Source organism: Macrosteles quadrilineatus, unplaced genomic scaffold (genome assembly GCF_028750875.1).
Source record: "Macrosteles quadrilineatus isolate MER2022 unplaced genomic scaffold, UCM_ALF_1.0 Scaffold_3__2_contigs__length_128488019, whole genome shotgun sequence".
In the NCBI taxonomy this organism is placed as follows: domain Eukaryota; kingdom Metazoa; phylum Arthropoda; class Insecta; order Hemiptera; family Cicadellidae; genus Macrosteles; species Macrosteles quadrilineatus.
In genome coordinates this window covers 80,562,176-80,585,190 of record NW_026542596.1, presented here as the reverse complement: position 1 = coordinate 80,585,190, position 23,015 = coordinate 80,562,176, and the positions used below count along the sequence as shown (strand labels likewise).

The 23,015-nt window shown below is 36.3% G+C and overlaps 3 protein-coding genes across 3 annotated transcripts; 2 read left to right on the top strand and 1 right to left on the bottom strand.

Annotated features, from left to right (window-relative positions):
• The first annotated feature begins 1,125 nt into the window (after positions 1-1,125).
• LOC128990508 (E3 ubiquitin-protein ligase Siah2-like) lies at positions 1,126-3,962 on the top strand. The gene is made up of 2 exons (XM_054412883.1): positions 1,126-1,239; positions 2,979-3,962. The coding sequence occupies exons 1-2, from the start codon at positions 1,237-1,239 to the stop codon at positions 3,741-3,743; spliced, it is 768 nt and encodes a 255-aa protein (XP_054268858.1). The 5' UTR covers positions 1,126-1,236; the 3' UTR covers positions 3,744-3,962.
• Positions 3,963-9,159: 5,197 nt separating this feature from the next.
• LOC128990707 (E3 ubiquitin-protein ligase Siah2-like) lies at positions 9,160-13,394 on the top strand. The gene is made up of 2 exons (XM_054413232.1): positions 9,160-9,315; positions 12,561-13,394. The coding sequence occupies exons 1-2, from the start codon at positions 9,313-9,315 to the stop codon at positions 13,317-13,319; spliced, it is 762 nt and encodes a 253-aa protein (XP_054269207.1). The 5' UTR covers positions 9,160-9,312; the 3' UTR covers positions 13,320-13,394.
• Positions 13,395-21,188: 7,794 nt separating this feature from the next.
• On the bottom strand, positions 21,189-22,073 carry LOC128989326 (uncharacterized). The gene has a single exon (XM_054411207.1). The coding sequence runs from the start codon at positions 22,071-22,073 to the stop codon at positions 21,189-21,191; it is 885 nt and encodes a 294-aa protein (XP_054267182.1).
• Positions 22,074-23,015: the final 942 nt, after the last annotated feature.

The window sequence follows — 23,015 nt, the reverse complement described above, 5'->3', positions numbered from 1 at the left end:
TAGTTGATAGTAAATTGTGTACTGAAGATAAATGCATCCTGAAATGCCACAATAACTATTACAAATACTTTAGTACGGTATTTGCATTAACTACAATATATTAGGCTATATTAATGTAACCAGAATTGACAAATTGATTTAAGGTTAGTATTTGATGTTCAAGGGTTGGTATGTGTGTCAGGACAAAAAGAAACATAGATCTGGTTCTTTTTATCCATTACCCTTTCCGGTTCTATACTTGTAGTGAATAAAATCTACAGTCAATGATAAATACAACTAAACTTAACTCACATGATTAATTATCTATAAGTATAAAAGAGGATGTTTGTATATATATATATATATATATATATATATATATATATATTTGTTTGTTTGGCAGTGATAAACTCAGACACCGCTGAACCGATTGCCACGAAAACTTGCTACATACGTGTAGAATGTCATGGAATAGGTTTATACACCATCAATTTCGTGATCCGCCCAATCGGCTCCGCCCCAGTGGCTCTGGAGTTTCCCATGTTAACCTTATGAGAAATGGAATTAATGAATCTTAACAGCTGTTTCAATTAAACAAGTTGGTTCTGTTCTATGATGTTCAATAGCATTAAAGTTAAAAGGATTACCAACAGGGTGCAGCACTATTATTTCTTTTACATTCATGACAACAGCTAATTTGCAACCAAAAGGTGAGTGAGCGTAGCGAACGAGCTCCAACCTAAAGGTGAGTGAGCGTAGCGAACGAACTTCAACCAGGACGTGATTGAGCCATGCGAACGAGATCATCTTGAAAATTAAGAAGTTAAACGGGGCAAAGCCCGCGGGTTACAGCTAGTTTAATATATTTACTGTCAAATGTTATTTGTAAATACTCAGCTTTGTTTATATCCCATTATTGTTCATAGTTCAGTTTTCAGATGAATATAACCCTTTATTCTGATTACAATTAATCTGGGGTTTACTTTCATTACAATACTAGCACTAGCAGCTAATCACTGATCACTGTTCAGTGTTTGTTTAGTTTAGTAGAGTAACTTAAGGTTAACTGTACAGTTGTTATCTTCAACACATGATGATAAGCTTGATTTGATAAACTATTGCAAATAGGAAGGTACAGGAATACAGTTAGTATTGATGCTTTTCAAGTGCTTGGTATATTGTTGTCAAATTCTCAAACTATACTTGCTCAAGACAGTGATATTGCATGTTTAGTTGAAAAGAAAAGGATATTAAAACATGGTAAGTAAGGTTATTTAATACAGGCCAGGGTGTCCACAAAAGATTAGTACAATTTCATACATTAGCCATACTATAATGTTTTACCAGTCCACCTTAACCATAGAAAAAAGTAAATGATCAAACAATTAGCATTACAACTGAATCTAAATTTTCCTTTAACGTACTTTCAGTAATGATACCAAGTTAAAAAAGATTGAATAAGAAATAGTTGAAACATTACGATTCTTGTTGTAAAATGACAGTATAAGGCTAAACTAGACAGGTTTGCCCCATTTTAAAACTAAAAGTCATAATTTTTCAGCTATTTCTTATTCGATATTTTTTTGAAGTTGGTAACGTTTGATAGGGAATTAAAAATGCTAAGTCAAATATTCTTGAATTTTTTCATACAATCAGCCATTTTCTAATTTTAGTCGAATCAAGATGAGTTTTTTTTCTAAGATGGGTCTTTTCAACCTTAACATACATACCAAGACCAAGTTTCATAAATATAGGTTGAACAATTTCAAAGATAAAAATGTTCGTGTAAAAAATACAAAATGGCGAATATCTGATTAACGAAGCAATAAAAAAATGTTATTCTTGAATTTCTCTTTATTTTCACCCAAGGTGGTAAAATATATGTAAAATATATGTAAATATATGTGGTAAACTAAGTAAAATATATGTCCCCACCTTTTTTAACACCCTGTATAAGAGTCAGTGGAACCTTGACAACAAGTCTCATGAGGAAAATTAAATAAGACTTGTTATCAAGGTTGACTTCTTATCGAGGTTTGCAATGTTATTAGAGGTAAAATAAGTTCTAGGATATTTGAAAATTACACTTGTTATCAAGGGTCCCACCTAACGACCCCCCTCCTCCGAGGGGGAGGTTAACGAGGTTCCTCTGTATGTATGTGAATTTGAACAGATAGTGTTTTTGGCCTCTGGGAAGATCAAAACAAAATAGTAAATCGGTCCCGTGTCTTACCATGAGACTTATGGTAATAGTTTAATACCTATATGGGAAATTTGCTAAAAAGATTATCAGCTGTCTGATGTTATTTCAAACCTGTTGTTGTTCCACTTCCAGGGTAAGGTAGAGGGGATATGGATTCCACTCAAACCTCTTAAATTTTGTGGATGTAGTTTTACAATGAGCTTGTGCTACGGTCTGCACACGGGGACTATTTTTACATCTTACATTCATATAGTTATATTTATTTTGTGTTAAAATAACTTTCTTAAGGTTAGTTTAAATAGGTATACCAAACATAATAGAACAAACAGACGAGAACCCCTGAGTAAAATAAAATATCCATAGCAAATTTATGTGTAACGTAAGTTAAAGAACATAGAAAGTTCCCTTTAGTTCCCCCCCCATTAGTTCTTTTATTTTTTAAAGATTTCTACCTTAAATGGCAATTTTTCAATGAATAGTTTTCTGCAAGGTTTTTTATCAAGACAAATATTTTTAAGTTTTCTTTTATTCTGTCCAAGTAATCCTAAAGTTGTCAGTAGGGCAACCAGTTTTGACGTCTATGGTTGGTCTAAGGAGGTTGCGATTTAAAGTCCAGCTTGACAATGACGCTATAGACGTTGAAACTGGCTACAGACGACTTTAGGATTACTCGGACAGAATAAAGGTAACTTAACCTCTTATATATCGTTTGTGAAGTAATCCAGAAGGCAATACACAAAATAAAGTTATGTTGAAGGTCGTTAACTTGTGTTTTCTGAAACAATTCTATTTCCAGGAGGATGAAGATGTAAAACAGTATCTGGATCGGGTAGAGAGGATCGCTCAATGCCCAGTGTGCCTGGAGTTGGTCAGAGCACCAATCGTCTTGTGTGTCAACGGACACGTAACTTGCGGCCAGTGTAGGAACAATGCTGCCAACTGCCATGTGTGTCGTCAACCGTTCAGTAATGTCTCTCCCAGGGTCGTGGAGGAGCTGCTGTCAGTGTTGCCACAGCTCTGTCCTAATGAAATGTGCGGGGTTGTTACTATATTGGATAATCACTCCAAGTATTGTGTTTACAGACAGATAAAGTGTAGAGTTGGCAATTGTCAATGGTCTGGAGCCATCATCGAGTGGTTTGAACACATCAACATCCATACCTCTAACATAGCTGAATACCAACTAAACGGGGTCAGTACATGCTTGAGAATCTTCAGTTTCCCAGGCGATTGGAAATGTAGGTATTACAATCATGTAGTTGAAGACCAATATTTTATTATGAAATGTTGGAAGAAAGGAAACGAACTGTATCACAGCTTCAGACATGTTAAGTGTGAGAGATCGATTGTTGAGTACAGGGTGATAGTCGAGTACAAGTGTGGTCAGCAAAATATGTATAGAAGTTTGATCGAAGTCTTGCCATATGAGGATGATGAGTCCATGGAGAACAATGCAGCGGTTTTTCCTATTGACGAATTAGAGGAACTGGTTGATGAGGATGGCCATTTGCCAGTCTTTGTCACAGTAAAATCTAAAACGTTTTTTTATTTGGGAAAGTGAAATAACTATGTAAAACTTTTTGTTGCATATTTGTATAAGAAATGAAATAACACAATTGCCAGGCATTTTTTTCTACATGAGCATATATGCATTATAATTATATTAATCAGAGGTATGGTATAGCATATTATATTTCTTGTTTTGTATTCAATTAAAAATCCTTGGGGAATGTTTAGCTTTAGGGTAAAAAAGAATGTACAATAAAAAGTTTTTTCTTGAGATTTTGTAATCTGTGTAGTATTTTTTCCCTTTAAAACAGTAAAACCTCCTGAAATCCTGTCAGTCTTAGGGGTTTTTTGCAGATTTTGTGAAAAACTACAAAAGCTTACTTTACTCACCAAAAGAATAATAAAAAAAAATTAATTTACAATTAAGTTTACAACCCTTTATAGGTACCAAATTATTTGGTTTTTAAGCTCAACATGACTTTAGAGAAACTATGCTTAACTATTTGTTTTGTAAAAAATGGGAACATCCTTTTTTTACCCCATTTAATCCTGTTTCCTTAGTCTGATCATGTTGGTCTGTGAAGATCGAATAAACGTTGTTTACTGTTTGCAGTTTATAGCAGCTAGCTTACCTTGAAAAAGTAAAGATAGGCCATAGAACATACAGCAGACACACAATAATGCGTCCCCTGGGAATTTGTCAAGTGTAGAGAAAGTGATAAAGTTAACAAAATAGCTGCTGTCATGGCTATTGCCAACTATCTAGTGTTACTACAAATCACTAGGTATATCTTAGGTTAAGGTTGGGGGGAGTTCTGGTGTTGGTTACACACTGGATTGCCTATGTCAAACTATGTAAATCTGGTTGAATAAATGACTTTGACTTTACTTTATGACTTCTTAAATTGAAAAGCTTTTTTTAGATGGATGGTGATCAATAATTTGGGGTACGTCCAGAGTGCACGCTGATTCAGATTCAGAATCAGATTCAGATTTTTGGCCCGTCGTTAATCTGAGTCAGATATATTTGGTGGCTACAGTGGAAGCAGGAAATACGTCGCTGGTACTGACTCGGTAGCAAAGAAGCAAGTCAGTCGTTAGGAATTGTCGGATTGTAAAATTATAGTGTCTGAAAATGTTGTGAAGTTACAGCCAGTGAAAAATGGTGTTAATGATATTATATAAATCTTTTCCTATAGCTAGAACAGAAATGTTAGAGCTTCTTTCTAGGTATATTGCGATGAATGGAGCTCGAAACCACCGAAACTTTTTATTAAAATTGGACATTGTATTGTAAGAAACTGGTGTAACCTACATAAACAAAAACCCTGAAGACCGTTTAGTGGTAACCCTAAAAGTAAGAATGAAAAAAATTAAATATTTTACTATAAAAACATAATTTATTGACCTAAATAGTATGCGTACGAGCAAAATCTGGATTGGAATCTGAAACCAGAATGAAGAATTCCGGTAAGCAGGTGCCTGCGCACGGGCTCGGAAACCGGCAGCCACTATGGCCACTTCAATTTAAATGCAAGTGCCATTCCTGTCGCCAAAAATCTGAATCGGAATCTGAATCTGAATCCGCGTGCACTCTAGACGTACCGTAGACATTATCAGACACCTTATTATCAAATGTTTGTGATTTTATCTTTAGAATAAAGTCTAATTTTTTAGAATAAAACCAGGGATGGCTAAAGATAGCATGGAAATTGCAGAAATATGCTAGGGAGTTTTAAAATGGCTGTGAAAATGCTCATTTTGGAAGGAATTGTGTTTTTGGTGAGTATCCAGACTTCTCAAAGAAGACCAATAAGAAAAAGATTTCACACTCCATAACGCATTTCCGCACTTTACCCATACTCATAGTACAGTATTAAAAACATCACCTTAATTCATTTGGGGATGAGGCGATGAATGTCAGCATCGGAAATGTTTCTTGTATTCAAAAAACATATCACTGACCTTACCTTGGACGTGGCAGGAGATTAGATTGTTTAAATTTTTTTTTAAACATGCAGCAAAGCATACATGACAACTACAGAGCTGATATTTGTGTCATTCTGTTCACTAATAATGCCAGTAAAATGGTGATTAGCCTCGTTGTGGCGTACAAGCAAACTACAGATTTATACGTGAAAACGGCACAGACCCTTACTTAAAAACCACTCTCGTATTTAAATATTTTGAGGAGTCAGTTAAACCAAGGATGAATACAAGAGATTCTACTGAAGGGAGACAAGACCAAAACCGGTTATTAAAATAAAATGTAAAGAAATCATTGATAAAATTATGATATTTAAAATTCTCCTCAATTTATCCAGGCATTACTAAAGCAGATTTAATTTTGTAATGCACTCTTATAAATAAAAAATCCAGGCATTTCTAGTACATACATTTAAAACCAAACTGTCAAGTCTCTAAAAGCTGGGCTGATAAGTTATACCAGTACCACTTGTTTTGTTAATATTATTGTTAAATCTTAATTTTGTTAAATTTTAATTTTCATGATCTATAATGACTATACAGGGTGTCCCGGAACTCTCTACCAATATTTTAGGGCATTGCTCCTGGGTAAGAAACATAACTAAATATCATATTTAAACTGTCCGGAAGTCCTTAGTTACTCACACAGCCGCCATTTTGTTTTTTTCAGTTATTATTTTTTTCTAAAGAATGGTTAAACATACGAAATGGAAACTTTGCACAAACATTTATGACAACTAGACAAAGCTACAAAAAAATTATGAAGATTTTTCAAATTCATAAAACAAAATGGCGGCCATTTAATAGTATATTTCATTACTAGGACCGAAAGTGGCATTTTCCGGAGCGCGCTCAAGTTTTTGTGTGAGGCGAAGCCGAACACAGGAAAATCCAATTTCACATGCGAGGCGAAGCCGAGTATGTGAGAGCTATTTTCACGTACGAGGCGAAGCCGAGGACGGGAATAATGGAGCAAGAGCCGGAAAATAACTTTCGGTACGAGTTATGAACGATACTTTTCATCACGACGCAAAAATACACAAACACAGAATAACAGACCTCAGTAATATTACAACTAGTTTATTTCTAAATTATTTATTTTAAACATCAAAATAAAATCTTCTAAAAGGAAACCTTTGTATATTTCTCGATTAATCTTTTTTTAAACATAAAAAAATCTAAAGGGAACCTACTTAACAATCAAAAAATTAGAAGTTTATGGTTATGTTTATTGTACAGTTTTCATTGTTGGAGACATTCACTCCTTCGTTTAAAAGTTTTTTCTGAAGTTCTTGAATCGTTGAAACGTTTGTAGTGGTCGTGTTTGTTTCATCAACTTTTCTTACTTTTCTCTGAGGACATTCTTCATCTTCTGAGTTGTTAAACACATGATCAATGTCAAAAAAATCTATTTGGCTTCCTGAATGTGTTTTTTCTACAACATTTCTGTTTGTATTCTCAGCAGCTGTTGAACTCATTGCATGCGGATTTTTAAACAGTTTTCTTGACAGTTGTAATTTTCTTCCAATGGAATTTTCTATGTAACTCTCTGCGACATTAGAGGATTTCCAACCTCCGTGTGATTTAAGGGCAAGTAAATCCCCTCCTCCCTCAACTAGCATGGTGGCTGAGGTACGCCTGAGGGCGTGTCCAGTATAGCGCTTCGGTTCGTCTAATTTAAGGTATTCTGCTACCTTTTTTGGGATTGAACTGATTGTGTGACCCCCTACATTTTGTCCCACGCATTTACCCTTCCTGTAACCAATTAAAAATCGGTTACTTTTCATTTGTCTGGGGCGCAATAACAAATATTTGCGAATCAAATCACATGGTCTATATGGACAGTTGTCATTGGTTATGGTAAAACTGCGTTTAATGTGTGTTTTGCCATCGTTGAGAAACACGACAAAAAAACTGCCATTGTCTGTAATATCTTCTACTTTTAAATTTATAAGATCGTGGTTTCGACAAGCTCCATAAATACCGAGCGTTAGGATGACTTTGCTCAATAGCCATTCATTGTCAGGAGCGTTAACCATGAATCTTTGAATTTCGTCTTCAGTAAAAACCTTAGCTTTTGTAGGTTGATAACCCACTGATTGACGTTTAAGAAATGCTAGAGATTTGTTAAATTTTGATACATCCACATTTTCTTTTAATTTCAAACCACTCTTTATCATAGAAAATTTACTCCACAACGTTGTTGGTTTCATGCTTTTAGATTTCTCAGATAAATATACTAATAAAACTTCGTCACTTACATTCTTTGGTAAAACATTGTGTCCTTGGCACCAGTCCATAAACTTCCTGAACTCCTCATTATACCTCTCTCTCGATTTCTCTGGAAGGAGGTTTTTGGTTATCTCTAAAGCTTTCTTCGATAAATCGTCCGAAATAATAGACATATTTTGGCCGCTTTTAAATACGCACTAAGCTAAAAACACAGCAAAACAAGCTTATGCCTGTTATTTATGTTTACATTTAGATTGTCACACAATAAAAACAGCTGATTCAAATCATTAAATTAAACTGTAACAAAACACTAGCGCGCGTAGTGAATAAATGGAGAACTAATTGAGAGCGACGAAAGTAAATTTAGAGCGAGGGAAAATCAGCTGATCGATTTTTCCTCGCCCTAAATTAGAGCTTGGGAAACGGCTACTTTCATTGATGTCAGCTGTTATCGAAAATAGTTACTTTCGTTACGGAGTGATGAAAAATTTTATTTCTCAAATCACTCAAAAACCATTGATTTTACAAAAATTTTAAATGGCCGCCATTTTGTTTTATGAATTTGAAAAATCTTCATAATTTTTTTGTAGCTTTGTCTAGTTGTCATAAATGTTTGTGCAAAGTTTCCATTTCGTATGTTAAACCATTCTTTAGAAAAAAATTAATAACTGAAAAAAAAAACAAAATGGTGGCTGTGTGAGTAACTAAGGATTTCCGGACAGTTTAAATATGATATTTAGGTACGTTTCTTACCCAGGATCAATGCCCTAAAATATTGGTAGAGAGTTCCGGGACACCCTGTATAGTTTGTAAACATAGGTTTAAAATTTACTTGGGTAAGGATGGTAGAAGTGATCTTTAATATAATGTAGAATCAAGTTTCTTTTTATTTTAAGGTTTGTATGAGTAACTACAAATTGTAAGCATTTAGTTTATAATAAATTGTGTACTGAAGATAATACACCCTCTTATGTTACAATAACTATAGCTATTCCAAACTTCTTTTAGTACATTATTTACATTAACTATAATATTATGTTAATGTAACTAGAATTGACAAATTGATTCACGTTTAGTATTTGATGTTCAAGGGTTGGTATAAGTCAGGACAAAAAGAAACATAGATCTTGTTATCTGTTGTCCTTATCTTGACTAGAAAACAATTAGCAACAGTAGCAACTAGCTAATCAGTGTTTAGTTGAGTAGAGAGTAACTTCAGGGAGGTTAAACTGCATAGTTATCTTCTTAAACACATGATGATAAACTTGATTTGATCAACTCTTGCAAATAGGAAGAAACAGGAATTTTGCTTTTCAAATGCTTGATGGTAGATAAAAATTACTGTAGACTTGCTCAAGAGAGTGATGTTGAATGTTTAGTTGAACAGAAAAGGATATTAAAACATGGTAAGTAAGGTTACTTAATATTTTAGTTTACATCTGTTATCTAAGTAAAGTGTATATTTAAAACTGCATTTTCTGAAATAATTTATGTATAACACTATTGTTATTATTCATTGTTAACATGAAATAGTTATTTACCGGTAACTAGTATGTGCGGTAAGTTTCTCGAGTGCAGTAAAAGCACTTTGCTCTTGAGTTACATTTTTCCTACAGTTACTATCAAGCATATAAATAATTAGTCTTTCAAACACTTAACAACATGTTTTAGATTAGGTTAAATGCAAGTGTTGGACGGAAATAGCCTGCTTTGTCAGGTAACTGTAGGAAAATATGTAGGTATTTATTCGTGTTTGAAATTCTTTCTGATTCATAGCCTACATGAAATTCTATAGTAGATTATATGGTCCCGGTAACCTCTATACAGGGTGAATATGTTTAATGGGACAACATACAATTGTACCCATTAATTTATTTAATTTTAAATTTTAAGAAAATTGGTTCATGAAAGGGAGGTAACTCATTTTAAAGATAGGTTACTGTTGATCAAACAATATGAGTGGTCAATGGTCATTATGGTTAAGATCAACACCATACGTTCAAATTCATATAAATGTTACAGGCAAAGTATTATAATGCAGGAATTTCAGCTTGTTTAAAGCTTTTAGGCAAATTATAAAGTACTAGCAGGATACCCGTCCTTGGTACGGGGTTAGCATATAAGTATAAAATGCTTATTACAGTTATGGGAGAGGACATGGTTTAAGAAAATTTGGTAGGTTGGAGCTCGTTCGCTGCTCTCACTTGCCTTCAGGTTTAGCTCGTTCGCTACGCTAACTCGCCTCCAGGTTGAAGTTCGTTCACTACGCACACTCACCTTTTGGTTGCAAATTAGCTGTTTTCATAAATAAAAAAATAACAGTGCTGCACCCTGCTGGTAAACCTATTAACTTTTTGATGCTATTGAACATCACATAATAAAATTGTTTAGTTGAACCAGCTGTTAAGATTCTTTAATTCCATTTAAATATTAGTACTCATAAGGTTAACATGGGGAACTACAGAGCCACTGGGGCAGAGCCCGAGAGGATTTTTGAGATAAGAATATGCCTAAATGTTAATCGGGAATGTGAGCTATCATCATGCCAAATTTCAGCCCAATCCGTCCCGTAGTTTATGCATGATTGAGCAACACACATACACACAAACTTTCAGATTTATAATATTTAGTAATATGAAATATTATAATAACAATTTGATTTTATTCACTTTGACTAGGCAAGGAATTGTGTACATCCACATGTGTGCCAGGCAAAGTACTAGGAAGTATTTATAGCATATTAATATAAATTATTGTGTATTAGATTAGGTTTGTTAATTTTAGTCAACTCTAAATTATACTCAACAGAGTACCCGCCCTTCGTGGGGTTGGTGTATAAGAGTGTAACATGCTATTGCAGTTATACTTGTGCTTTGTGTGTGCAATGGGGGTAAGAGCGGTTTTGGAAAATTTGGTTATTATAAAACTACGGAATGAAATGGTAAACAAATGTACCATAACCATAATGTTTTACCAGTGCACCTAAACTATAGAAAAAAATAAATGATCAAACAATTAGCATAACAACTGAATCTAATTACCCTCGTACTTACAGTTATGATACCAAGTTAAACAAGATCGAATAAGAAATAGCTGAAATATTACGACTCTTAGTTGTAAAATGGGGTAGTATAAGACTAAACTAGTCAGGTTTGCCCCATTTTACGACTAAAAGTCATAATGTTCCAGCTATTTCTTATTTGATTTTTTGAACTTGGTAACGTTTGATTGGGAATTGAAAATGATAAATAAAATATTCTTGAAATTTTTCATAAAATCTGCCATTTCTTTGTAATTTAAGTAAAAAAAATTAAATGGCTGCCATTTTTAAATTTTAGCCGAATCAAGGTGTTTTTTTTCTAAGATGGATCTTTTTAACCTTAACATACATATCAAGTTTCATAAAGATCGGTTGAAAAAATTCAAAGATAAAAATATAAAATGGCGGATATCTGGTTAACGAAGCGATAAACAAAATTTTATTCTTGAATTTCTCTTTATTTTCACCCAAGGAATCACTATGTAAAATATGTCCCCACCTTTGTTGAACACCCTGTATAAAAGTATAGGATATGTATCAGTGGAACCTAGACTACAAGAGTCTCATGGGGACAATTAAATAAGACTTGTTATCAAGGTTGCCTTCATATCGAGGTTTGCAATGTGATTAGGGGTAAAATAAGTTCTTGGCGATTTGAAAATTACACTTACTTGTTATCAAGGGTGCAGATAGTGTTTTTGGCCTCTGGGGAGATTAAAACAAAATAGTAAATAGGTCCTGTATCTTACCATGAGACTTATGGTAATAGCTTATATGGGAAATTTGCTAAAAAGATTATCGGCTGTCTGATGTTATTTCAAACTGTTGTTGTTCCACCGTCAGGGTAAGGCTTGGGTGGAGGGGATATGGATTCCACTCAAACCTCCTAAATTTTGTGGGTGTAGTTTTACGATGAGCTTTTTGTGCTTTGGTCTACTGACGGGGACTATTTTTAACATCTTACATTCATATAGTGATATTTATTCTGTGTTAAAATAACTTTATTAAGGTTAGCTTAAATAAACCAAACATAATAATAGAACAAACAGATGAGAACCCTTTGGTAAAATAAAATATCCATAGCAAATTTATCCGTAACGTAAGTAAAAGAACATAGAAAGTTCCCTTTAGTCCCCCCTCCTTTAGTTCTTTTAGTTTTGAAATAGTTCTACCTTAAATGGAAATTTTACAATGAATAGTTTTCTGCAAGGTTTCTTATCAAGACAAATATTTCTAAGTAGAGGTTTCATAGGGTGTGTTCCAGACTGCCTCGTGTATAATCCAATTTTTTATATTGAAGTTATATGCAAGAGGTTAAGTTTTCTTTTATTCTGTCCAAGTAATCCTAAAGTTGTCTGTAGGGCAACCAGTTTCGACGTCTATGGTTGGTCTAAGGAGGTTGCGATTTTAAGACAGCTTGACAATGACGCCATAGACATTGAAACCGGTCGCCCTCCAGACGACTTTAGGATTACTCAGACAGAATAAAGGTAACTTAACCTCTTATATATCGTTTGTGAAGTAATCTGAAGTAAACCAGAAGGCAATACACAAAATAAAGTTATGTTGAAGGTCGTTAACTTGTGTTTTCTGAAACAATTCTATTTCCAGGAGGATGAAGATGTAAAACAGTATCTGGATCGGGTAGAGAGGATCGCTCAATGCCCAGTGTGCCTGGAGTTGGTCAGAGCACCAATCGTCTTGTGTGTCAACGGACACGTAACTTGCGGCCAGTGTAGGAACAATGCTGCCAACTGCCATGTGTGTCGTCAACCGTTCAGTAATGTCTCTCCCAGGGTCGTGGAGGAGCTGCTGTCAGTGTTGCCACAGCTCTGTCCTAATGAAATGTGTGGGGTTGTTACTATATTGGATAATCACTCCAAGTATTGTGTTTACAGACAGATAAAGTGTAGAATTGCCAATTGTCAATGGTCTGGAGCCATCATCGAGTGGTTTGAACACATCAACATCCATACCTCTAACATAGCTGAATACCAACAAAATGTGGTCATTACACACTTGAGAATCTTCAGTTTCCCAGGCGATTGGAAATGTGTGTATTACAATCATGTAGTTGAAGACCAATATTTGATTATGAAATGTTGGAAGAAAGGAAATTATCTGTATCACAGCTTCAGACATGTTATGTGTGAGAGATCTAGTGTCGAGTACAGAGTTATAGTTGAGTACAAGCGAGGTCAGCAAACTATGTATAGAACTTTGATCGAAGTCTTGCCATATGAGGATGATGAGTCCATGGAGAACAACGCAGCGGTTTTTCCTATTGACGAATTAGAGGAACTGGTTGATGGGGATGGCGATTTGCCAATCTTTATCACAGTAAAAGCTCTTTCTTCTAAGGGAGGGTAAAATAACTGTGTGAAATTTGTTGTGGAATATTTGTATAAGAAATAAAATAACACAAGCGAGGATTTTTTCATCATTTTATGAGCATATATGCATTATAATTATATTAAGCAGAGGTATAGCATATCAACAGATTTTCTTGTTTAGTATTCAATTAAATAACCTTCGGAAATGTTTAGCTATAAAGGTAAAAAAGAATATACAGTAAATAAAATTTTTTCTTGAGATTTTGTTATCAGTTTAGCATTTTTCCTCCAGTTTAGTTCCAGTTTAGCCTTTAAAAAACCTCTTGAAAAAACCTCCTGAAATCCTGTCAGTCTTAGGGATGTTTTGCAGATTTTGTGAGGAACTACAAAAGCTTACTTTACTCACCAAAAGAATAATAAAAAAATTTAAATCTACAATTAAGTTTACAACCCTTCATGTACTAAATTATTTGATTTTCAAGCTCTGCAGACATGACTTAGACAAACATTGCTAAACTATTTGTTTTGTAAAAAATGGGAACATCCTTTTTTACCCCATATAATCCTGTTCTCTTAGTCTGATCATGTTGGTCTGTGATGTTCGAATAAACATTGTTTACTATGCAGTTTGTACCTTTAAAGAGGATAGCAGCTAGCTTACCTTGAAAAAGTAAAGGTATACTATAGAACATACAGCAGGCACACAATAATTCGTCACCTGGGACTTTGTCAAGTGTAGAGAAAGTGATAAAGTTAACAAAATGGCTGCTGTCATGGCTATAGCCAACTATCTAGTGTTGCTACATCACTAGGTGGTTCTGGAGTTGGTTACACACTGGATTGCCAGTTCCCACCTTCTCAAATTGAAAAGCTTTCTTTAGGTGGATGGTGATCAATAATTTAAATTGTTCTGTAACGATACGTCCAGAGTGCACGCCGATTCAGATTCAGATTTTCGGCACGTGATTAATCTGAGTCAGATATTTTGTTGGTGGCCACAGTGGAAGCAGGAAATACGTCGCCGGTACTGACTCGGTAGCAAAGAAGCAAGTCAGTCGTTGTTAGGAATTGTCGGATGAGGAATTTACGTGTAAAATTATATCGTCTGAAATTGTTGTGAAGTTACAGCCAGTGAAAACTGGTGTTCATGATATTATATAAATCTTTTCCTATAGCTAGAATAAAAATGATAGAGCTTCTTTCTAGGTTTATTGCGATGAATGGAGCCCGAAACCACCGAAACTTGTTATTAAAATTGGACATCGTATTGTAAGAAACTGGTGTAACCTAGATAAACAAAAATCCTGAAGACCGTTTAGTGGTAACCTTAAATGTAAGAATGAAAAAAATTCAATATTTTAACATAAAAACATAATTTATTTAACTAAATAGTATGCGTACGAGCAAAATCTGAATCGGAATCTGAAACCAGAATGAAGAATTCTTTCCGGTAAGCAGGTGCCTGCGCGCGGGGTCGGAAACCGGCAGCCACTACAACCACTTCCATTTGAATGCAAGTGCTATTTCTGTCGCCGAAAATCTGAATCTGAATCAGTGGCGGTTCCAAGGGGGGGGGGCTACAGGGGCTAAAGCCCCCCCCTTGGACCCTGGAAAAATAAATTTTAACGTACATTTCGTCCTTTAAATACTGTCATAAAACAGACATCAACGTAGGTTTATTAAACTTAATGAGCGATGGCAGGAGTAGTATTAAGTTTCACATAGATAAACTTTGTGGACAATAATAGCACAACGAATAAAACAATATTACGCTATGGAAAGTTGTACGCATCATCCAATTTTTACAGCAGTCAGCTGACATGCTAGGGCAAAGGCGAGCGCCGAGCGTGCGAGCGAGGACGGGGAAACAGCTGATTTCGTGAGTTAGATGTCAAATGGTCTGCTAGCCACTAACTTTACACAGGCATCAATCAGCAATCAGCGGTAGCACCACTAGCCTATTACCATTGACTATATAAACACTAAGTGTTAAAGTTTATATATTCAATGCTATTACTGAATTCAATACTATAAATATTGTGACAGATCTATGAAATGGAGAAAAACGTAAGGTTAATAAACGTGTCTACTTGCTTGCGTGACATAAAACAGGAGAAATGGAAGGTTATAGGACAATTAGACACAGTTCTAGCCGTTATGTTTTGAGTCACCAAACGGCTTTTAGGAGATTTGGCTTCGTAGTCTACAGTAGGCCTATGTTTTGGAATTCATGAATGCAAGTTCGTCATAGCTTGATTATTTTAATGTCTACTTGCTCATGACAAAACAAATGACAGGTGAAATGAGAAATTTTTTAATAGTTGGCCACAGATATAGACATTAATAATGGCTTTAGAAAGTCAGTAAACAGCTTTTAGGAAGATATGGCCGTAGCCTACAATATGTTTTGAGATTTATGAATTAATGCAATCGTCATAGTTACTGTAGATTTAATTAAAAATGTCTACTTATTCATGACAAATAAATGGGGAAATGGGAGGTTTTGTACACAGTTCTAGACGTTAAAACTGGCTGTAGAAAGTCGCCCAGCGGCTTTTAGGAGGATATGGCCGTAGTCTACAGTGTGTTTTGAAATTCATGAAAGCAATCGTCATAGTTTAATTTTTAAAATGTCTATTTGCTCATGACAAACAACAGGTGAAATGGGAGTTTATGGACAATTGGGCACGGTTTTGGGTGTTAAAAATGGCCTTAGAAAGTCACCAAACTGCTTTGAAAATTCGAAATTTTCCCGGGGGAGGACCCCCTGGACCCCCCTTCTTTGTTGGGGGGTGCTCCACACCCCCCAAGCCCCCCGGTAGCCCCCCCCTTGACATGGTCCTAGAACCGCCACTGATCTGAATTGGCGTGCACTCTGGACGTACCGTAATTCGACAATGCTGACTACCTTATTAGACATTATCAGACACTTTATTATCAAAGGTTTGTGATTTTATCTTTAGAATAGAGTTTAATCTTTAGAATAAAACCAGGGATGGCTAAAGATAGCGTGAAATTGCAGAAATATGCTAGGGAGTTTTTAAATGGCTGTGAAAATGGTCATTTTGGAAGGAATTGTTATAGTGTGGATAATCTGTATGAATTAAATTCACTACTATATAAATGAGTATTTGATAATGATTTATTTACAAATGAATTAAGTTGTGTGTTGAATCATAACATAATCAAAACTGAACATTTTTACAAAAACAAGCAACAGCTGTTACACAACAAATATGAAAACAAAGCATAGACCAAAGGCAACACAGCTGTGGCTAAGTTGACGCCACATCAGCCCCCCGCAGAGACTGGAAGTCCAGGAAGCTTGAGCTTAACATTTCGTCCATACCGAGTCGTATAGCTTCTGAATGATGCCGGGTTAGGAGGGTTGAGGGATGTGTTTGGAGGTTGTATATTTTGAGGCTCCTTGATTGTTGGGTGATTACACTTTTCGGGTAACATATATGCAGGCTTCACCCTGTCTAAGCTCACTCACACTTGTTTGCCATTCTGTGTTATTACTACGGATTTTTCATCACGAGAAATTACAGGATATGGTCCGTTGTAGGGAGGCTGTAGAGCACGTTTCACAGAGTCGTCTCTTAGGAAAATATCGGTGCACTTTCTAAGATCCTGAAATATAAAAGTTTTGGGTTTGACGTGGCGTGAAGCTTGGACAGGTTTGATTGAAGACATGTGTTGGCGGAGTCGTACAACATAATCAGTAGGATCTTCATGCCTGGGTCCGTCAACAGGGAGATCAAACAATTCTCCTGGAAGTCTCAACTGTTGTCCGAAAACAATTTCTGCCGTTGACGCTTGAATATCCTCGCGGTACGCACTTCTTATACCTAGGAGGACAATCGGAAGAGCTTCCAGCCAGGATGAATCATGAAGACACATCAGTGAAGCTTTGAGATGACGATGGAATCTCTCCGGATGGTGGCCACCAATCCATTTGCACAGGGATGGTAACTGCAAGTCCTGATTCTTTCAGAGCCGAAAGTTCTTCCAAGGGACTTGAAGAGGGATGATTCGAATAAGCGGCCTTGATCAGTAGTTATTCTTGAAGGAGCACCATAACGAGAAAACCAGCACGAGACTAGACCTTCAGCGACTTCTTCTGCAGTAATCCCCTTTAAAGGATGAACCTCAGGCCACCTAGTGTAACGGTCTATGACTGTAAGACAGTATTTGTATGGTCCTGCTGGTGGTAAAGGTCCAATTATGTCAACATGGATGTGCTCAAAACGTGATGATGGCAAAGAAAATGTTCCTAGAGGAGTATGAACGTGTCGTTTTACCTTGCAACGTTGGCATCGCTCACAAGTACGAGCCCAGTTACGACATTCTTTTTGAATACTTGGCCAGACAAATCGATCTGCTACAAGTTTTGCAGTAGCTTTAATGCCTGGGTGGCTGAGGTCATGTAGCGAATGAAATACCCTCTTCCGTAGTTCAACTGGAATATAAGGTCTTTGGGTCCCTGTGGAAGTGTCACAAAAGATGAATGAGTTTGTTCCAGGGATTTGGATCTTCTGTATTTTGAGAGACGAATTGTTGTTGTTTATGAGGTTGATGAGTTCGTCATCTGAGCTTTGTGCTTTGGCAATTGACTCAGGATCCAATGAACATGAAATAGCCTCTACACGTGATAACGCATCGGCAACAATGTTTTCTGAACCTCCGATGTGTTTTATGTCAGTAGAAAACTCGGATATGAATGAAAGCTGGCGTAGTTGAACAGGTGGAAGTTTCTCACGATGTTGATGAAAAGCAAAGATGAGTGGCTTATGATCCGTAAAAATGGTAAATGCCGTGGTTTCCAAAAAATGACGAAAATGCTGTACTGCTTCATACACAGCAAGAAGTTCACGGTAGTACGCCGGCCAAGAGCTTTGCTTTGGTGAAAGTTTCTTAGAGAAGAATCCAAGTGGCTGCCAGGAATTTTCAACAAATTGTTGAAGGCAAGCTCCTATGCTAATGTCAGAGGCGTCTGTAAACAGTCCAAGAGGGGCGTCGTGTTTCGGATGAAATAGGAGTGTCACCGACGACAAACCAGACTTGCAAGCTTGAAACGCTTCCTCAGTTTCCGGGGTCCAAGGCACAGGAAGTGATCCCTTGCTATTTGCACCACCAAGCAGAGAGTGTAAAGGTGCTTGGAGTTCTGCGGCTTTAGGTAAGAATCTATGATAGAAATTGATCATACCTAGGAACCGTCGAAGACCACGCATTGTCTTAGGTAGTTGGTACTCCTGAAGAGCAGATATTCGGTCATGTGGAGGGTAGACACCTGATGCTGAAACTGTGTACCCTAAAAACGTCACTTCAGGCATTGCAAAAACACACTTGGACGAGTTTACAATAACGCCATAGGAATGGAGTCTAATGAACAAAGTCCTAAGATGTTGCTCATGTTCTTCAATTGATAGGGAAAACACTAAAATATCATCAATGTAGCTGAACGTAAAATCTAGGTTTTGTGTTACTTCATCTATGAAACGCTGGAATGTTTGGCCAGCATTACGTAACCCAAAAGTCATGAATGGAAACTCGAAAAGGCCGAATGGAGTTGTGATAGCGGTTTTGCATATGTCATCCGGGTGTACAGGAATTTGTTGGTATGCTTTTACTAGATCTATGACAGAAAATACGTTACAGCCTGAAAGATTATTTGAAAAATCATGAATGTGTCGAACAGGATACCTGTCAGGAGTGGTGCGTGCATTCAATGCACGGTAGTCTCCACACGGTCTCCATCCATTTTCTCCTTTCGGCGCCAGATGCAGGGGTGAAGCCCACAGACTGTCTGATGGACGTGCTGTACCACATTTTACCATGTCGGCAAATTCACTCTTTGCAATGCTGAGCTTTTCAGGGGCCAGTCGTCGTGGTCGGCAGAATACAGGGGGTCCTGGAGTCGTGTGTATGTGAGTGAAAATTTAAAAACGTACGTTTTCATGTCCCTGGCCTTTTACTTCGTAGATACTGGATTTGTAGTTTATTATTATGTGTTTTAATATTTTTTGGGACGGGGGCAACATGTTACACACATTTATTTGGTTTTAAATAGGTTCTAGGTATTTTTTTCGTATTTTTAAAGTCTCAAAATTCACGACCATGACGTGTCCCTAGGGTACATTTTCCAACTTTCACGCTGTTTTTAGACTAATTATTCATGCTGAAATATATAAAGCCATATTTTTATGTCATCAATGGTTATTAAACTTAAAAAAAAGGAGCATATTATAATTTTATTGTCATTGCAAACTGACTACAATGACAAAATAAGTCTGTCCCTCGATTTGGCATCACGACCATTTGGGAAAAATTTTCAACTTTGGAGCCCGACAGTGGCAAGCCTGGCGTCGATGGAGTCAGTTGGTTTGAGAGACTAGTTCGGGGTGTATGTCAGGATTGTAGTGCCGGTCGTTTCGAGTTGAAAGGAGGAATTACAAGATTAATAAAGGAAAGATTGTGTTTTTTGTAATTTTGGTGTGTCCATGACCGTACGTAGTCATTCGACGAAGTAGACATGGTGTTAATTTTTGTTTATAAGATATTTCAATTGCTAGATTAACCTAGAAGTCCACTTTGTATCCTCGAACATGAGGTGCAGGGCTACCGCCAGAACAGAGCCAAATAACACGTAATTTCACGACCAAAGTTTCACGACCATCGCGGGTTTTTTCATGACCAATCCAGCCTTATGGATTATAGTGTGTTTGGTCGTGACAATAACTTTAATATAATTGTGAATTGAACAGTTTAGTTCAATTGAAACACATATTTTTATTATAACTAACAGTATAATTGAAGGATTGCCTAGAAAGATTTAAATTATTCCAGACAATTCACGACCGTACCGCTTGTCCCTGACCATCAAGTTTATGATTTCTATCATAACAATTTCAAAAATTAAAATATCGTCATATTTCAATGTTTTATACACAAAAGAAGCACACCTCTAAACAAACATAACGATTTTTCGGGTCTCAGGTAAGTTTTTTCGTAGTTATACAAACTTAAAAAGATTTTATTGGCTTTTTTTCAATTTTTTGAGTTTTTTTATTATTTTCTGGAAAGACCAAATATAGGCCTACTAAAAGCTTAGTGACCTTTTTATTGTATAATGGTCATAAAAGTAAATTAGTTTATAGCAAAACATAGTTATAAAAATAATATTAACCATTTTTAATATTCATTTAAACGTCCGTTATGGTCGTGACAGGATTTTGTGTTTTTCCACTAAAGATGCTCTTTTAAAAAATAACTACCAAAGATATTGCGTTGCCATGGACATTTTATGAAACTTCAAATGTTAATGAAATAAAAAAAATAATAAAAGTTTTGAAAAAAGGGGGAAAAAAATTGCAAAGTGCTTTTCCTGAAAACGTACGTTTTTAAATTTTCACTCATGTGATGCACTGTCTGGTGCTTCACTTCTCGAGGCAATCCTGGAGGGCGAGTAATTTCAGGGAATTCATGTAAGATTTTAGAGAGGGGAGAAGTAGTGACTACGGATTTTACGCTACTTTGAGTCGTAACGGAAAGTTGTCCTCCTGTAATAAGTCCAGTTTTGGCATCGTGAAGTCGCAACAAACGACAGTCAGGAAGCAAATGGTAGTAACTGAGGAAGTCCGAGCCAATGATTGGAACACTGACATCTGCAACTGTGAACTGCCATGCAAAACTACGGCGAAGGCCTAGGTCCAATTTCATAGAACAGGTTCCGTAAGTCTTGATTGTACTACCATTGGCGGCACTAAGTTCAAAGTCTGTAGATGTGCGACGGTCTCGTAGAAGACGTTTTGGATAACATGATACGTCAGAGCCGGTGTCGATCAAGAACCGGAGTCCTGACTTATGATCCGAAACAAAAATTCTGCGGCTGGATGCTTGACAGTCAGCCGCCGCTGTTACTGGCCGTCTTTGGAGTTTCCCGCGTAAGAGCAAGGAGAAGTACATTTTGAAGCTTGTTCGCCAAATTTGGCATGATACCAGCAAATTTGGCTTGTAGATTTGTTCTGATCTTGATTCGGGTTCTTTGATGTTTTCTTGTCATGATTGGTCGAACGATTATGTGCCGGAGGGATACTTCGAGTGTGTCAATCCTTTGTGTCAGTCTTGCAACAACAGCAGTGAGATCGTCATTAGACTGTGTGTGTTCACGAGATGTAGTAGCATTTACCGATACTTGTGGTGTTCTTGTAGAAACTTCAATGACTTTATCGGCTATATCTGCAAGTTTATCGAGTGGAAGTTCATTTTGAGCAGTGAGAATCACTTGAATGTTAACAGGGAGACGGCGTAGCCAGAGTGCTCGAAGGATGTTGTCCTGTAGTTGGGCTGGACCGAGCAGAGAACGTAGGTGGCGTAAGAACTGCGATGGCTTGCGATCTCCGATATCTTCGTCACTCATCAACTGGCGAACACATTCTTCTTCACTATTAGAGAGCCTTTCAATTAGCTTCGAACGAAGTACCGCGTAACGATTTGTTGCAGGCGGATTTGTGATTATGTCCTCTACTTCCACTGCGTAACGTGTTTCAAGCTGAGAAACGACGTAGTGGAACCGAGTGTCCTCGCTTGTGATGCCTGAGATTGTGAACTGGGAATCTACATGAGCAAACCATAGACTAGGTCGATCGGCCCAGAATGGTGGAAGCTTTACTGCAACTCGATTTACTGATACATTACCAGAGTCGTTACGTTGCTGAACGTTGGTGGAAAGTTCATTTTGTTGCTCCCGTAGATTTGCCAATTGAGCTTCGATTTCTTCTAGCGACATTGGTAATACTGATGTAGGAATGTCGTGCTTCTTGTTGTCTTTGTTCAGGGTCACCAATATATAAATCAAATCAAATCAAATCAAAAAATCCTTTACTCAAACAGTACATTTCTATACATGAATTGTGTCAAGTCAAGAATAAACATAACTATACATTTGGCAAATTTACAGCACTAATTAATTAAGAGCTATAATCTATACTTTCTCCCCTACAACTACTTACTGTTCAACCATTACAACTAACTATTGATTTGACATACTAATAGCTAATTGAAAAAGTCCCCAATCTTGTAGCAGCATTTATCTGACAACAATTTGAATAAACTGGTTTTAAATCTGTTAAAATCTGTCAAACCCTATAGTGTGGATAATCTCTATGAATTAAATTCACCACTATATGAATGAGTATTTGATAATGATTTATTTACAAATGAATTAAGTTGTGTGTTGAATCATAACATAATCAAATACCCCCGCCGCAGCAAACCTGCAGACTAAGCGAATTTCCATTTGACTGATTGGATTTACACTGAAATGTCTATTTAAAAATATAACATTTATTCCCGATTTAAATAGAATTAGTTTAAAAAGTACTTAGGTTTGCTGCATCAGAGAGGGTAAAACAGTTTTTTTTTTTTTGTTTTTTTTTGTAAAATGCTAATAGTTAGTAAGAAATAAAAAATTTTCTAAATTCGATCAAAATATGTTCATAAACAAGCAAACTACAACAGTTTACTTATTCTCCATAAGAATAACATAGGAATTTTAAATTTACAATTTTTTGAAACCATTAGGCGCATAATAACGCTTCAATATACTAAATTATTTGTTTTTTTAAGCTCTACAAAATGGTTTAGAAAGAAATTGCAAAATTTTATGTTTTTTGAGTCAAAAATGGGAAAAACCTATTTTTACCCCATAAAACCCCCCATAAACCCCCGT